At 49.8% G+C, this 16,727-nt stretch overlaps 1 protein-coding gene and 1 pseudogene across 3 annotated transcripts in view; both read left to right on the forward strand.

Moving 5' to 3' along the window:
- The first annotated feature begins 300 nt into the window (after positions 1–300).
- LOC131405272 (granzyme B-like) lies at positions 301–1,755 on the forward strand (annotated as a pseudogene).
- Positions 1,756–13,826: 12,071 nt separating this feature from the next.
- Positions 13,827–16,727, forward strand: part of LOC131405713 (granzyme H-like) — a 21,173-nt gene continuing 18,272 nt past the window's right edge. For 2 of the 3 annotated variants that reach the window (XM_058540819.1, XM_058540820.1), the window contains exons 1-2: positions 13,827–14,082; positions 15,231–15,378. In XM_058540819.1, the coding sequence (XP_058396802.1) occupies positions 14,028–14,082; positions 15,231–15,378 (203 nt within the window). In that variant the 5' untranslated portion in view covers positions 13,827–14,027. Of the gene's footprint in view, positions 14,083–15,230; positions 15,379–15,910; positions 16,041–16,245; positions 16,710–16,727 lie in introns of those variants that run through there. The other variant, XM_058540818.1, reaches the window with a different exon arrangement.

Consider the following 16,727-nt stretch of genomic DNA (forward strand, 5'->3'; position numbering starts at 1 on the left):
GGTCAGAGGTGAGAGCTAGTGGCCCAGTTGAGAAGACAGACCACACTGGCCAAACACAGCAGCTGTGGAGGATGAAAGCCTGCATGAGGGTCAAAATGCAAACTCAAGGTATTTTCACAATATCGCCTGAGGGCAAGAGAAAGCTTCCAGAAGCCCTACCCTCAGTGTCATTGAGAAGGCCAGGGCACAGACACTCAGCGCCCGGCCCTCATGTTGCTTCAATTTCCCCTACCTGAGCCCTGCCCTGTCCCAGCTATCACCTGCCCTTCATGGCTCTTGGGCTGGATCTCCTGCAACTCCATGCCCGCCACACTCCCACTCTGCTTTCTGTGCAGCTCAGTCAGTGTCACCCTGGGGGTCCACAACATCCAGGAACAGGAGAGGACCCAGCAGGTCATCCCTGTGAGAAGAGACATCCCCCACCCAGACTATAATCCTAAGAACTTCTCCAATGACATCATGTTACTAAAGGTAAGGAAACCTCTCTGCTGTTCTTGCTCTCCTGGGTCCAGATTGTTTCCCCTCCCACTGCAACCTGTCCCTGCTTTCCTTCCCATCCTGGCCACCTGACTATTCCCAAGCGGCTCAGGGGAGAGAGAAGACAGTGCCGCCCCATCACAGTGTCCAGGCCCAGGAGGCCATTGGCTGAGCTGGACTTTCTTGCCTCTTCCCATCAGCTGGTGAGAAAGACCAAGCAGACTGCAGCTGTGAGGGCCCTCAGCCTGCCCACGGGCAAGGCCCAGGTGAGGCCTGGACAGGTGTGCAGTGTGGCCGGCTAGGGGAGAGTCACCCCAAAGGGCCCTTTAGCAACCACTCTGCAGGAGGTGGAGATGATCGTGCAGGTGGACCAGGAGTGCGAATCCCTCTTGGGCAATTATTACAACAGTACCATTCAGCTGTGCGTGGGGGAACCAAGGGGAAAGAAGTCTTCCTTTAAGGTGAGACTGAGTATCTGCCTAGCTTGGCTCTGAGTTGAGGAGTGTTAGGGGAAGATCTGGGACCTGGAGACCCAAGCAGTGAGGTCTCTTTCACCCTCTAGACTCTGATCTTTCTCTTGGGAAGAGAAGAGGGCAGTGGCCAGAGTGGGGAGTCACAGGGATTCTGCAAGGCCCACAGGGGCCTGTGATGGATCCATATATGATGCTCCCCCAGGACAATCAATGTGCAACACACAGCACCACACTGGGCACAAGTTTAGAAAACTGTGCTCCCTGCTGTGCAGCAGTTAAAACCAGGTGGCTCCTCAGAGCTGGTACCAACCTTAGATGATAGACTCGCCCTCCATGCTGAGTGTCGGCCTCAACTGCCTGCTTCCGTTTCCTTAAACAGCAGACTGAAGCACAGTCCCACAGCACCTTCATGGGGAGAGGATCCAGGACCTGGGGGAGGACAGAGAGCTGCCACCTGAGTGAAGCGAAACAGTGACAATGTGCAGGGTCAGGACTGGGCAGCTGAGTGGCCCACAGGGGCCTGCCCTGCTCTCTGATCTCCCACATGGAGGCCATGCAGGCGGCCTTCTCTGAGACGGGTTTGGGATGGCAGGGAGAGCAGGACCAGAAGGAGAACTAGCTCAGTCCTCTCTGTCACCCTCTCTGTCCACAGGGGGACTCCGGGGGCCCTCTCGTGTGTAAGAACGTGATCCAGGGCATTGTCTCCTATGGACGAAGTGACGGGTCACCTCCACGGGCCTACACCAAAGTCTCGAGTTTCCTGCCCTGGATAAAGAAAACCATGAAAAGCCTCTAACTGCAGGAACCAGACCATCTTCTCTGGAGCTCATCCAGAATCACACCAGCAACTAAATAAATGTCTCTTAGCTGAGTGGGAACGTCTGGTTTCTTGCTTATTCACTGACCTTCATTCACAGGCACCAACTCTGTGCTTAGAAGGCCAATGACACACATCTGCTCTTTTCTGCTTCCTCCTCTTCCCGCTCCCACAACCAGCTCCCACAACCCCCACACAAAGCTGTCAACCAGCTCCGTCTTACCTACACCTGTCTCTCCAGGGCCTGCCCTTCTGCCAGGGCTGAAGCTGAGCACCACCAGGGGAAAACATGACCCTCTCTGGTCCCGGGGCTCAGGGTGAACTTCTTACCTCCTTCCCAGTGTTATATGGCAGAGAGGAAGGAGGATAACACCATGGGTCCCAGACACCAAGCCGGCACAGCCCGGGCTGCAGCTCAAGGGCACAGCCCTCCGCAGTGGGGAGGGGAGGGGCTGCCTGAGCAGGACATTTCTCTCCCACAGCCCGAGGAGCTGGCACGGAGTAGGGCGGGTCTCTTGAGAAGCTCCTGTTCTGACCTAGTCTGAGCTTCCTCCCTGCCCTCCTCTGAGCTCGGGGCCCAGCTCGGCCTCCAGTCTCCTGGCTGCCCCTTCTCCATCCCTGCTTACCACTGAGAGTCCTCAGAGTCCACCAACTCCTGTCCTCTCCAGACAATGCTGCTCTGAGCTGGCCCCTTCCTCACAGCCCTCCTGCCCTGGACCCCCAGAACTCCATGTGGTTCCAGCAGGGCCTCCCCACTGAGATGCCAGCCCAGCTCGTGCCCTGGCAGAAAGGGCTACAGATGGACCAGGCCCGTGCTGGTGCCATGAAGAGCCCATGGAGGACAGGGCAGGCGAGTGTTTATCCAGAATCCCGGGCCCCACTTCTCACCTGGCAGGGCCACCTCAACCCCTCACGTCCAGCCCACTGTCCCCCCTTGTGCTCAGGGTCCCCCGGCCACCTGGTCACTCGGTAGCCTGACTCCCTTTCAGCCTGTCCCTCTTAGTCCCTGCTGGCCTCTAGGCAGAGACCCCTGCTCGCCACCCAGGGCTGTATCAGCCTTTGGAGTTGGCAAGAGCTGCTCTCTGCAGTAGGACTGGAAAGCACAGGTTGTCCATCAATCAACAAACACATGCTGATCGAGCACCTAAGTGTTTGGCCCTGGGGTACACAGTGAACCTAACAGACTTTTTCATCTGGATCCGAGTGACACTGACAGTGTGACTTTCACCCGAATCATCTAACTCTCTCTCCCTCCTTCACATGAGTCCACGTGGCCTAGATCTATGTGGGAAATCCACAGGAATAAAGTATTTTATTTTTATTGCTAATTACAGTCTGTATGAACGTTATCACATGTGACTCTAGAACAGCAGGTATAGGGTTTGCAAATGACGTTAGTCATTTAGTTTCTAGAGTGAAGTTACCAAACTCAGTTCACTGGAGCATCCTCTTCACCTAGAGGTGAGGGCAGCTGGTGGAGAGGAAGAAGACAGGAAGGGCAGCCTTACGCTCATTTGCTTTAAAAGCAGCAGGTATGAACATCATTGTCCAGATTCAAACGGTAGGAAAAACTATATGACGCATTTGCTTGAAGGCAATTAGAGTCTGACTCTAAACTCCCATCCAATTAGACCAGTCAGAAACATGATCCCTGTCGTTACTGCACCTCCTGCCTGGGCAGAATCAAACTGGAACCCCGGAGGCTCACAAAGTCTGGACAAATGGAGACAGGCGTCTAGTCTGTAGGCCGTCATGGTTACTCTGCATCCATCATTTCCCAGACCACCCACACTTTTCTACAGTAGGAGGTTTTTGGCTTGGAGGCTGACATAGAGTACGTAATTCTTAACTGAATGAGGATCTCCCTGTGTTGGGCTCACCTCGCCAACACTCCCAGCAGTCATCTCTCCAAGGTCTTTCCACTAATATGGGGCACTGCCCAGGGGCTAAGCAGAAGTCCCACCCTCGGGCCTATGCCCTCCCGCCCCAAATACACACAGCACTACCCTATCATGACAAGGGGTAAATAGTCTGAGATCCTGTGACCCTCGAAGGCACGGCCTTTCCCATCTTGTCGTGCACAAAGCATACAGCAACCCAGTCTCTTAATGACCGTGGGCACTTTCACAAGGGAAGAGCGGTGATCTCATGCAGCACATGACTTAGAGCCGAAAAACATCTCTGCATCTAAGATGTACTAAGAACTTGGCTCCCTGATGGAAAAAGACAAAAAGGAAAATGCAGAAAGCAAAACAAAAATAATATTTGAAAAGTTGCCCAGCCACATGCATATTTAGTGTAGTTATATAACATTGACTTTGAGGAAATGGTTCTGTGCTTTAAAGCAAGTCTGAGTGAGAACCCCTGTTGTAGGTCTTCATCCTCCTTTGAGAGATGACAGGGAAACAAAGTCCCAGGAGAGGGAAGGGACCGACTGAAAGTATCACAGAGTTAGGACAGAGCCTGGACTGAGCCCAGGCCCTGATGGCCAGGCCAGCGAGAGGCTGACATGTTGTCTAACACCCGCCCTGTGCTGACTTCCTGGCGTCCCTGAGCAAGAGGTGAGCTTCTCTCAGACATCTCCCTGGAGAGACAACCTCTCAGCAACTCTGTGACAACTACTCAAAACATCTTGTTCCGTGAGCTGAAGTCTGCTCATGGGCACATTTGGATGGAGGTGGGTAAGGACCCTAAACATGATGATTCCTTCAAATCTCCTTTGTTTGTGGAAGTATCCACCAGCCCCACTCCCCACTGTGAGGAAACAATCCTTCTCTTGCTTAAAAATCTCTGTAATGAAAATTTAAAAATAAAAATAAATAAAATATCCCTATAATAACCTCAAGGAAAGGCCTCTACTCACCAAACCCACTCCCACCATCCCTCCTTCCTTCCAGCCCCAAAAGAAGAGTCAGGTCCCATGATGGTGGGGAGCGAACTGCCAAGCCACCTCCTGGGGGAGAGAGGCCCAGAGTAATGTGAGATCTTGCTCATCTGTTTTGGGAACAAGTCTTGGGATGGCTCTGCCTTCCCCGCCCACCGCCGTACTTCTGCCGGGACCCCTCTTTGTGGACTAGAACTCACAGGGTTTATTTCCTGTCTGGGTATCCCACACAACACAGCTTTTGACAAACAAACATATTTCACCATAAAAGAAGTGCAGCAATGGGTTCCTTTTTGTCATAGGCCTATTGTTAGACTACATTCCTCATCCACAGATTCAGGAAGCTCAGCGAACCTCAGGGAGGACAAAGAAGGCCACATCTAAGCACATAATAGTCAAATTGGTGAAAACCAAAGAGAAAGAGGAAAAGCTGAAAGAAGACAGAGAGGAAAATAATATTATTCTGGGAGAAACAACAACAAGAATAACAATGAGCTCCCATCAGAAACAGTGGAAGTCAGAAGACAGTGACATGACATTAGTAAGTGGTTGAAAGAAAAAAAGAAATAGGCAACCTATTTCTGGAATTCGACGTCCAGTGAAAATACTGGTTAGAAATGAAGGCAAAATACAGACATTTTCAGAAAAACAAAGGCAAGAAAATTTGTTGTTGTCAGACCTGCACTGCAAGAAATACTAAAAGAAGTTCTGCAGGCTAAAACGAGATGATCCCCATTGTCGGCAGGAAGGAGAAAAGAAAAAGAAAAATGTCAAATGTGACTAAATTTAAAAGACTTCACGTAGATTTCTTTCAAAGATTAATGACTAAGACAAAAATGCTTTAGGATTTGTGGCATATTTTAGTAAAATGTATGACAAAAATAACTCAAAGGCTGGGAGGGAGGATAAATGGAAATACATCATTACAAAGTTCTTATATGAAGTGGTATAACATTAATTCAAAGTAGACTGCGATATGCGAAGGAGGCGTATTGTAATCCTAGAGTAACCATTACAATAATACACAGAGATATGACTAAAAGCCAATCAAATAGCAATACGATGTTCTCCAACCAAACCCTATCAGCAGTTGCATTAAATGTAAGCAGATTAAACACACCAACTAAAGGGCAGAGATTGTCAGTCTGGATAAAAAATGCAAGACTCAACTTTGTGCTATTTACAAGAGACACCCTTAAATATAAAGACATGGATAGGATGAAAGCAAAATGACAGGAAAAAAAAGATACATCCTGCAACACCAATCAAAGAAAATAGTCTTGCCCATGGAGTGTGCTGTGTAACTTTAGAATTTTTGGCCACCTGTGAGATGAGACAGAGTGCCTCAGTAGAAATTTATTTCCCTTTTTCCATATTTTATTTCCATTTCTCTTAATATGAGTGAACTTGAGACTCTTTCCATTATTTTTTAAATATATTTTGCCATGAACTATCAGGTCTTTCACCCATTCTATCAGGTTTTTAGTCTTTTTCTTCTAGATTTTCAGAGGTTTTATATACCAGATACATTAGCTCTTTAATTGTGATATATGTTGCCACAGTTTTTTCCAAGTTTGCTGTCTGTATTTTGAATTTGCATACACTGTTTCAAATTTTTGACATACAAACTTCTAAAAATTATTTTTCTACATATCAAAGTTTATTTATCCATCTTTTCTTTTAATGTTTCCGGATTTATATTCATTGCTAGAAAGGCTTTCCCCTTTCTAAGTTTATAAAGGAATTTACCTATGTTTATTTCTAGTGCATGTACAGCATTATTTTGCATATTTGAGTCTCTTATCTACGACGGTTTATGGGAAATATGACTCCAATTTCATCTCTTAGCAAATCCCTATCTAGTTGTTCTGACATCATTTATTAAAAAGTCCATCATTGGGCCGGCCCTGTGGCTTAGCAGTTAAGTGCACGCGCTCCGCTGCTGGCGGCCCGGGTTCGGATCCCGGGCGCGCACTGATGCACCACTTCTCTGGCCATGCTGAGGCCGTGTCCCACATACAGCAACAAGAAGGATGTGCAACTATGACATACAACTATCCACTGGGGCTTTGGGGAATAAATAAATAAATAAATAAATAAATAAATAAATAAATAAATAATTTTAAAAAGTTTTAAAAAATTGAAAATAAATAAAATAAATAAAAAGTCCATCATTTCCCCAATGATTTGAAAGCCCACTTTATTATAAACACATTTCCATATGTACTTGGGAATGTTTCTGCACTTTCTATTCTGTGTCATTGGTCTCTCTGTCTATTCATGAGTCAGCACCACACTGGTTTCAGGAAAGAAGTTGTATAAGATGTTTTTAATATCTGATAAGGCTACTCCTCTCTCTTACTAGTCTTTTTCCTTTTTGTCATAATTTTCCTAGCTAATCTTGCTTGCTTATTTTCCAGATACATTTTAGAAATTGTCTAGAACTTGTGTAACACTAGGAGAAAAATGGTATTCTTATTGTAATCACTTTAAATTTATATATTACTTTGGGGAGAAATTATTCCATTTTGGTGTAGAGCCATCCTATCTGAGAACTAAGACTATCTTTCTATTTCTCAAGTCTATTTTTGTGTTCTTAGGAGTATTTAAAAGTTTTCTTCAGATAGGTTTTCCACAATTCTGGTTAAGTTTTTCCTAGCATCTTGTGTGTTTTTTTGTTGCTACTATAACAGACTTTCTTTTCAATTATATCCTAAAACTGATGGTTGGTTGTTTATATGAAAGCTATGGATTTCCTTCTAATTTTAAAACAATCTCAAGCTTACAGAAAAGTTGCAGGTACAATACAAACAACACTTTTGTTTCGTGAGCCATTTGAGAGTCAAGTTACTGACCTGGTGCTCCATCACTTCCCAAAAACTTCAGTGTGTAATTCCTACAAACAAGGATGCTCTTACATAACCACAACCCAACCATCAAACCCTGGAAATTAACATCAATACCACGTAAGCTTTAGACATCTAATCACTAGCCTTAATATGTTTATTTATTTGATTAATCCCCACAGAGATTTATATAACAAATCTCCCACGTCCTCATCTTCCCCTAAGTGGGTCCCCTCCTTCCCCCATGCAGACTCTGGGATTCCACATTGGCACATCCTTCATGCCAATGCCTGCCCACCTAACCCTAATCAGCCTGCTCTGACAAATTGCACCAGACTGTCCCCACGTGGAGGCTCCTGTCCCCCACTTGAGCTCTGATACCACCTACTAGGCCAGCCCCTTGTCTGAACACCCTCCTCACCCTACTTGGGGGTCAGCTTCCTACACTGGGCTGCCATCCTCACCTCACTTGTATTCGGACACCCCAAGCTGAGCTGCCCAGTGCAGGGTGTCGAGCCAACGCAGGGTGAGGAGAGTGTCCACATGGGAGGGAGGCCTGGCCTGGGCACCTTCCTCACCCCGCACAGGCATGGCTGGGACACCTCGCTCTGGCTCACTATGGCTCTCCTGCCAGAGTCACCACAGACACTGTGCTTTGTTTCTTTAACTAAACTTCTATCACTTTTTAAGAGAATTGGGATCAAAATGTTTAGAACCAACAACATCTTCAATTCCATGACTCTCTCCTCTTTCCATTATGGGGAGGTGATCAGGATAACCTGTTTAGCAAATGGTACTGGGACATCAGAAATACAGTTCTCTGAGTAGTGCTGTGAGAATACTGCTTTGGTTCCCTGGCATCTGTTCCCACTTCACGTGGTATCAGTAATTCACTAAGGAGAATAGCTTTGGAGAGAACCAGCCCTCTTCCATTCTCAAGACACGTGGTGTGGACAGAGCAGATTCCAACTGATCAAAGGCTATGACCCAGGCTTAGGCAGATCAGTAGTTTCAACCCCTCTGACCAACTCTACACGCACCTAAAGCAATGTGGCAGACTGTGCTTTGCTATGACTGCCCCTGTGTATCTCCTATGCCACAGGCTCTTCTTACAGGACTGTGACACTCCTTTCACTGAAAGAGAGGGTCTATGCCCTTTCCTTTTTAATCCAGGTGGGGGCTTTTGTTGGTTCAAGCAGTGGAAGATGGTAGATGGATGCCATATGACTTCAAAGTCTAGGTAACAAAAAGAACACAGCTTCTGCCTGGCTCGCTTTCTAGGAGATGCTCACTCTGGGGAAGACAATCATCCTGTGGCAAGGAAGACCCAACAATCCCGTGTGCAGAGACTACTTGAGAGGCCCTCGTGGAGAGGAACTGCCGTGCCTAGGGGACAGCCAGCACCAACAACTGGGCATGCGTGAGTGAGCCTCCAGGTGATCCTGGCCTCCGGGCTTCAAGCCTCCCCTGACGCCAAGGGGTGCAGCGGGGAGTTCTCCACACTAAACTCTGATCAAAAGGCAGATTTGTGGGCGAAACCAACATCACTGTTGTTTTGAACCACTCAGTTCTTCAGTAACTGTAACAAGCCCTCTTCAGCATTACTCCCACACCATTCTGTCCATCCCTCTAACCAGGGTCCTCACCACCCTTGTCTGATCACTGATGGTTTTGTCACCTCCACCAGAAGCAAAGACTCTCATCTCAATACCCCCAAGTCTCACACAGAGAGGGGCCTCAGTAAATGATCATCCTGATGGTCCAAAGAGAGCCAAGGAAATGAGGACGTTCTTGGATCCATCATCGTAAGACTCAGGGTGCTGGGGCTCAGGGACCCACTACGCGCTGACCAACATCTCCAACCGCCCCACCTGTAGCCTGCACCCCTGTTTTCTGTGGGTGTGGTCAACACAGAGACAAGAGCTACGAGTGCTTATGTGGAGACTGGTAAGTTCTTGTCCCCTCAGGCCCGAGGACTCCATCAGACAGCGGGTGAGGCATTCAGAGAGAGCCTTATGTGATAAAGGCCACACTTAGAGTGAGAAGACAAGGAGGAAGCACTGGTAGCTCTGACCTGGGCAGCTTTCCTGGGGAGTTGTAGCCGCTGCTGCTCCTGGTGGCCTTTCTTCTGTCCCCCAGGGGCGAAGCAGGTGAGTGACTGTCCCCTCAACAGAGGCCCAGCCTCATCCCACACTGTTACAGCTCTGCCCAGATGCTACACTCAGACACATCCTGGTGTTGACCCATCCCCAGGAACTTGCTAAACTCCAGGTCCAACCTCCCTGAAAGACCAGCAAATCTGATGCTGGATAAAAACTCAGTAGGAACCCGTGTCATCTGGAAAGTGGGATCTATTACAAAGGCTTCTGGAAGACAGTTGGAAGCTGGGAACAAGAGATCATTAATTACCCCAGGAAAGGGCAGCTTGGAGAAAGGGGCTGGCTTCTGTAATCAAAGTAAGGCCCACTAGCTTTCTAACTCAATGTCCTAAAATCTAACCTCAATTAAACTCCCTTCCCCAAGTTTTGTCATTCCCATGCTGCCCAGGAAGGAAGCTAAGGATCCAGTTGGTCCCAGTTTGGTGGCATCCCAGTTCCCTTAACACTTATGTTTGGCTGGTTCAGTCTCAAGTTCTCTCTGGTAGTTCTTCAGTCAATGGGCACACCAGTTTTGGCAGGCCCCATCTTCCCCACTGCTCAGAACCCTACCAGCTCTACCCCAACCTACCCTCATCCAGAGGCTGACTGGGACCATTCCTTCGAGCTGCCAGGACACTTAGTGGGCACCTACCACGTGTCAGGCTCCAGCACAGAAAGACCTAACACAACCCGGCACCTGGAGCTCATGTTCTGGATGTTACAGAGCAGCAGCAGCCCAGGGAGGTCTGGAGACACGAGGGAAGATCAGACCCAGATGACGTCAGGGCTGTCACTGCTTATTCCAAACACAAATCCTGTCTGCCAGCACGTGCGTCTGAAGCAGGAACTGAGAACAAGGCCTGCTCTTCTCATGTCAGATGGAGACCTGAGTCTGGGGATCACCAGGCAAGCCAGGATTGCTGCCCAGGAACACGCAGGACCCCTTCTTGGTGGCTGCTGGCTAGAACAGAGCCCACTATCCACCACCCGAGCTCCTCTCCGCCCTGCTTTCCTCTGTCCTGTCCCCCATTCCAGCCTTTGGCTCCATGCGAACAGCAGGCAGGTCGAATCTTCTTTCAGGGAAAATCCCCGGGGCCATGAGGCCAATCCTCATTCTTGTCCCTGCCTGGCATTTCTTCGGATCCAGACTCCAGAGACAAAAAAAGCTGTGGGGGTTCCCTTGTGCGTGAGGACATTTTTCTGACAGCAGCTCACTGCTGGGGAAAGAGAGGAGCAGCGCGTGGCCCCACCCTCTGTCGACACCTCACAGAGAACCTTCCTCTCGGGGCTGCAGACCTGGGCCACCTAGCGACACGGAAGAGCTCTTCAGAGGACAGGGAAGCTTCGGGGAGACAGGAGGACAGGTCAGTGCCCGGGGCCTGTTGAAGAAAGGAGCTGATCAGAGGTGGCATCGGAAGGAGGCTGAGGTCATGCTCCAAAGCCCAGAGTGCACAGGTCACAAATTCACGGTTCTACCCAGAGACAGTCAAGCTCTGAGCATGACTGAGCACCCCGAGTCTGCTCCAGAAACTGCCATCCAGGCCAGGCTGCCAAGAAGCAGAGGACTCGGAGATGTTCAGCCACAGGGCCCCATCCCTGTGACTCCTCTCCACTCCAGTCCTGCCCTGTCCCAAGCTGTCCTCCTTCATTCATGGCTCCTGGGCTGGAGCTCCTGTGACTCCACCTCCCTCTCTGCTCTCTGTGCAGCTCAATCCACGTCACCCTGGGGGCCCACAACCTCCAGGGGCAGGGGAGGACCCAGCAGGTCACCCCTGTGAGAAAAGCCACTCCTGACCCAGACTACAATCCTAAGAATTCCTCCAACCACACTGTGTGACTAAAGGTAGGGCACTTTGCTCCCCTGGTTCTTGCACACTTTAATCCGAGGTTTTTGCATCCCCCACAACCTCATTCCTGTCCCTCCTTCCCAGTATGACCCCTTCACCTGTCTCAGGGCTGTGGAGAAGGCAACCCCACGACTGTCCCTGGAGACTTGGTGAATTCCTTTCCTCTGCCTTCAGCTTGAAGAGGAAGGCCAATCTCACTGCCTCTGTGAGCCCCTCAGGCTGCCCAGGATGCTGTGCAGGGTGGCCGCTGGGGGTGCCTCGGTGGGAACACTGCCTCAGCCGTGAAACTGCAGGAGGCTGAGCTTGAAGCCCACAGGGACGAGCAATACGTCTCTCGCTACCAAGACCGTTACAACACCAACACCCAGAAATGTGTGAGGGACCCAAAAAAGAGCAGGACGTCTTTTAAGGTGAGATCCCCAACACTGTCCATGCCCAGCCCTGGGTACAGCCAAGCTTTGAGGAGATCCGGGGCAGTGGGGACTAGCTATATCCCTATGTACTCAGCCTTGTCACCAACCTGGTCTCTAGTCCTGTCTCCCTGGGGGGATGGGAGATTGTCCCACAGCCACTTATTGGCAGAGTCTTCCTAGGGGAGGAGAGGAAGGGAACTGTCAGGGCCAGGCTGGAGGCCCAGGACAGAGGAAGGCCACAAAGCCTGTCCTAGCGCAGATCTTACCCACAGCCCCTAACAGAGACCACTCAACCCCAGGGCAGCGGGGAGAGGAGAACAAGGAGAAGGCCCAGCTCAGTCCCTCTGTCCACAGGAGGACTCTGGGGGCCCCTTCTTGTGCAACAACATGTCCCAGGGCATTGTCTCCTTTGGAAAAAACAACGGGAAACATCCACGTGTGTTCACCAGGGTCTCGAGCTCTCTGCCTTTGATAAAAAGCATAATGCTTCAGGTGCAAGGACCAGACTGAGGCACCGCCAAGACTGATCCGTCCATCTTTTCTGGGGCAGAGGCCAGAAATGCACTGGGCAGAGGAGGGTGGAGGGGGTGCTGTTAGGGCCTTAATAAATTTCCATCTCTAGAGTCGAAATCATTAATTTGTTCTTTATTCATGCAAAGAGCTCATATACTGTAGCTTATTGAGTAAATTGTTCTTCTATTTTTCAACAATCTCTAAATCTTCTATATAAGAATGGATTCAGAAAACTAAACCTCATTTTTCAAACATCCACCTTAGAGAAGGCTGGACTGGAAAGAAAGTGTCTGCTGAATGGTTGCCATTGATGAGCGTGTTTCAACTATGGGAAAATGTATGTTGGGTAGAAAAGTAATACATATTCATCATAGAAAGACAGTTAAAGGCAGAACATATCAATAAGAACATTAAAATTCCTGAGAATTCCACCACCCAGAGATCATCATCATGAATGCTTAAGCATGTTGTCCTCCTCTCTTTTGCTAAGTACTCATAAGATGCTATTGTTTTAACGGAATTGGGATCGGGCTGTTTAGAACTCATAATGCCTTCCTTTCCACTACTCCTTCATCTGTCGTCATACTGGTGAGAGTGTTGGGATAATCTGTTTGCAAACGTTTACGACTGTTAAGCCCAGGGACATCAGAGGCGTGCTTCACTGGACCCTGGAGGAGAATACTTAGTGGATGGTAATTATTGGGATGATCAACATCCATTTCCCCATCACCTGGCAACAATAAGGAGCATTTCTCGAGGGGAATGCCTACTCCAGAAAACAGGCACAATGATTTGGGTGGAAAAGTTCCCACCTCAGGTCCAGGGGTGCTAAATGACCCAAGCATAAACCAATCAGGCCACTCAATTCTGATGGAACCAATGATGATTAGTTTTGGTCCAATGAATATCAAGTCCAGGACTTTGTTCAAAATGGTGGGAAAATACAAGTTCTTTTTGTTGCAGAATATTTACGTTTAAAGAAGGGGTTCTAAATATTCCAAAAATACGAGACTGGACTGGTGGTCAGATAGGATGTGGGGATACCATTTGGGGTGTTCGGGTGTGTCCAGCTCTACACGCCCCTAAGGCAGGGCCAGCCTCTATCAGCCACCACCAAGCAGAACCCCTACCACAGCCCTTGTGACCCTGTACTCTAACCACAGATTCTCAGACTACTCCAGACAACCGCAGCTTCTCATGGGCAGGAGCCATGTTGCTCATCTCCCTGGACCTAGCTTGCTAAATAATTGTTCATGAATTCACCAGGATGGAAAAAGAGCCAAGAGCTGGGAACTGGAGACATTCTTGATTCTTAATTCTTTTGGGTTCCAGCTCCCCTGCTGGCTGCACCACAGGCTTCACTTTCTTGTTTTTTCTTCTTGCTTTCACCTTGTGACTCAGCAGTGGGAGGGCAAGTGTGGTGACAGTGCTACTGTCACCTACCCCAAGCTAGAGAACTTCGACAAACCACCTTGCATGATGGCACAGGAAACCCAGAGGAGCACAGGTCTAGGAGGTCTCTGAGGTGCTGAGCCACCCCTCTTGCCTTCTCCTCAGAGGCCGTGTATCTCGAAGGAAGAAACACCAGCAGCTCTGACCTGGACCGACCTTCAGGGAAGATGTGGCCACTCCTGCTCTTATTGGCCTTTCTTCTGCCCCCTGAGGCTGGGACAGGTGAGTGACCATCCCCACTCCAGAGGCTTCAGCCCATCTCACAAAACCGTCTGTACTCCTGACCATTCTGCCCTGCAGAGTCAGTGAATTTCCTCAATTTGAGCCCAAGAATTTTCTAAAACCTAGCTCCCATCCCTAACCCAGACTAGCAAGTCTAAACCCGCATAGATGCTCAACAAGGATGGCCACAAGGATGGCCACAAGGAAGGGTGTTCATTAAAAGGTTTAGTAGGTGTTAGCCTCTGTTAAAATCTGGAAAGTTGGCTGCTCACAGAAGGGCATTTGGCAGAGGATGTGAAGCTACAAAAGATGAGTAACTAAAATTGTTCACTCCAACCCAGGAAAGGGCAGCTCAGATGAACTGGTAACAGTAGTGTGAGTTGTCCCAGGAGCCAGTTTAAGAACCAGTTACACTTCTCAATGCGCTTCACCCCCTCACTCTTGCCCAGGGGAGGAGCCCAGGGTGCAGTTGATCTCAGAAGGGGCTGGATGACTGCACCCAGGGCTCCCCTGTGGCCTCGGCTCTGCAGCAGGCCTGAGCAGCCCATTTTCAGCCCCACCTCCCCCTGCCTTCCCAGGTCCTTGGTTGCTCCACACCATGCCCTCTTCCCACCCTGTGTCTCTGAATCCCACCAGCACTATCCCCACGAAACTTCTGCCTAAAAATGAGTGAAGGCCATTCATTCACGCAGCCAAAAATGGTTACTGAGATCCTAGGATGGGTTACACACTAGGACATGACGATTTTAGAAAATCCAACTCCATAGGCTCAAAGACAGATTATTAGATGAAGGCACTACTCAAGACTTTAACAGAGGCTCAGAGGGGTCGGGAGAGTCACTGAGACAGAAGACGTCAGGGGAGCCCCGTCCAGGACCCCTTGGGGGTCTACTATCATGAGAAGAGATCTTACCTCCTCCATACATTGTCTGAAGTAGGACGTGGAAAACAAGCACTGTCCCCCTTTTCTCACAGAGGTTCTAAGGCTCCATGTTCAGAAAAGGATTCTGCTGCAAGCAGAACCCGGGAGCTCTCTCTTCCGGAGTCTGCAGGGCACTGTAGACCCCACCCTCAATCTCCACCTTCCTAAACCTTCTCTCTGACCACAGGTGCTCCCAGAAAGCCCATCTTCCAATCTTTTCTTTCAGAGGACATCATCGGCGGACACGAGGCCAAGCCACACTCCCGCCCCTACATGGCGTTGGTTCAGTTTGTGGTTAATGAGAGAAAGATGAGGTGTGGCGGTGTCCTCCTGCGAAAGGACTTTGTTCTAACAGCTGCTCACTGCTGCGGAAGGTGAGGGGTCACAGACAACTGACACATCCTGAGACACCCACAGGGACCCTGTCCTCTGTCCAGGAGTGCAGCCCAGGGCAGCTCCCCTGGCTCTTGGTAACTCAAAGTCACAAGAACACATCAGAGGAGCCATCTGAGATCATGACTGTGGGGATGGAAAGGGAGAAATAGGACAGGTATAGTTTGGGGTCAGAGGGTCAGAGGTGAGAGCTAGTGGCCCAGTTGAGAAGAGAGACCACACTGGCCAAATACAGCAGCTGTGGAGGATGAAAGCCTGCATGAGGGTCAAAATGCAAATGCAGAGTATTTCACAAAATTGCCTGAGGGCAAGAGAAAGCTTCTAGGAGTTCTACCCTCAGTGTCATTGAGAAGCAGAGGGCACAGAGACACTCAGCGCCCAGCCCTCGTGTTGCCTCAATTTCCCCTAGCTGCAGCCCTGCCCTGCCCTAGCTATCAGTTGCTCTTCATGGCTCCTGGGCTGGATCTCCTGTGACTCGACGCCCCCCACACTCCTACTCTGCTTTCTATGCAGCTCAATCAACGTGACCCTGGGGGCCCACAACATCCAGGTGCAGGAGAGGACCCAGCAGGTCATCCCTGTGAGAAGAGCCATCCGCCACCCAGACTATAAGAACTTCTCCAATGACATCATGTTACTAAAGGTAAGAAAAACTCCCTACTGCTCTTGCTCTCCTGGGTCCAGATTGTTTCCCTTCCCACTGCGACCTGTCCCTTCCCTCCTCTCATCCTGGCCACCTGACTAGTCCCAAGTGGCACAGGGGAGGGGGAAGACAGTGCAGCCCCATCGCGGTGTCCAGGCCCAGGAGGCCATTGGCTGAGCCGGACTTTCTTGCCTCTTCTCATCAGCTGGCGAGAAAGGCCAAGCAGACTACAGCTGTGAGGCCCCTCAGCCTGCCTGGGGGCAAGGCCCAGGTGAGGCCCGGACAGGTGTGCAGTGTGGCCGGCTGGGGGAGAGTCTCAATGAGTACTTTAGCAACCACTCTGCAGGAGGTGGAGCTGACCCTGCAGCAGGATCGCGAGTGTGAGTCCTGCTTCCCCCGCGATTACAGAGGGGCCTCCCAGATCTGTGTAGGTGACCCGAAGAAGAAGAAGAGCAGCTTCAAGGTAAGGTTTCCACCATCTACCTAGACAGACCTAGGGAGAGAGGACCTTAGGGAGCTCTGGGGCATGAGAGTGGCAATATCTCCATGCCTCAGCCTGAGAGCTTGGGCACCCTGGGTCCACGAATCCAGTCTTTAGCTTTTCCCCTGAGCGGATCAGGGGTGCAGGGTGAGGAGGAATCAGTCAGCCCACAGCAGAGTTCTCACCAAAATTCCCTGAGGACTGGA

Source organism: Diceros bicornis, chromosome 5 (genome assembly GCF_020826845.1).
Source record: "Diceros bicornis minor isolate mBicDic1 chromosome 5, mDicBic1.mat.cur, whole genome shotgun sequence".
Taxonomy (NCBI): Eukaryota; Metazoa; Chordata; class Mammalia; order Perissodactyla; family Rhinocerotidae; genus Diceros; species Diceros bicornis.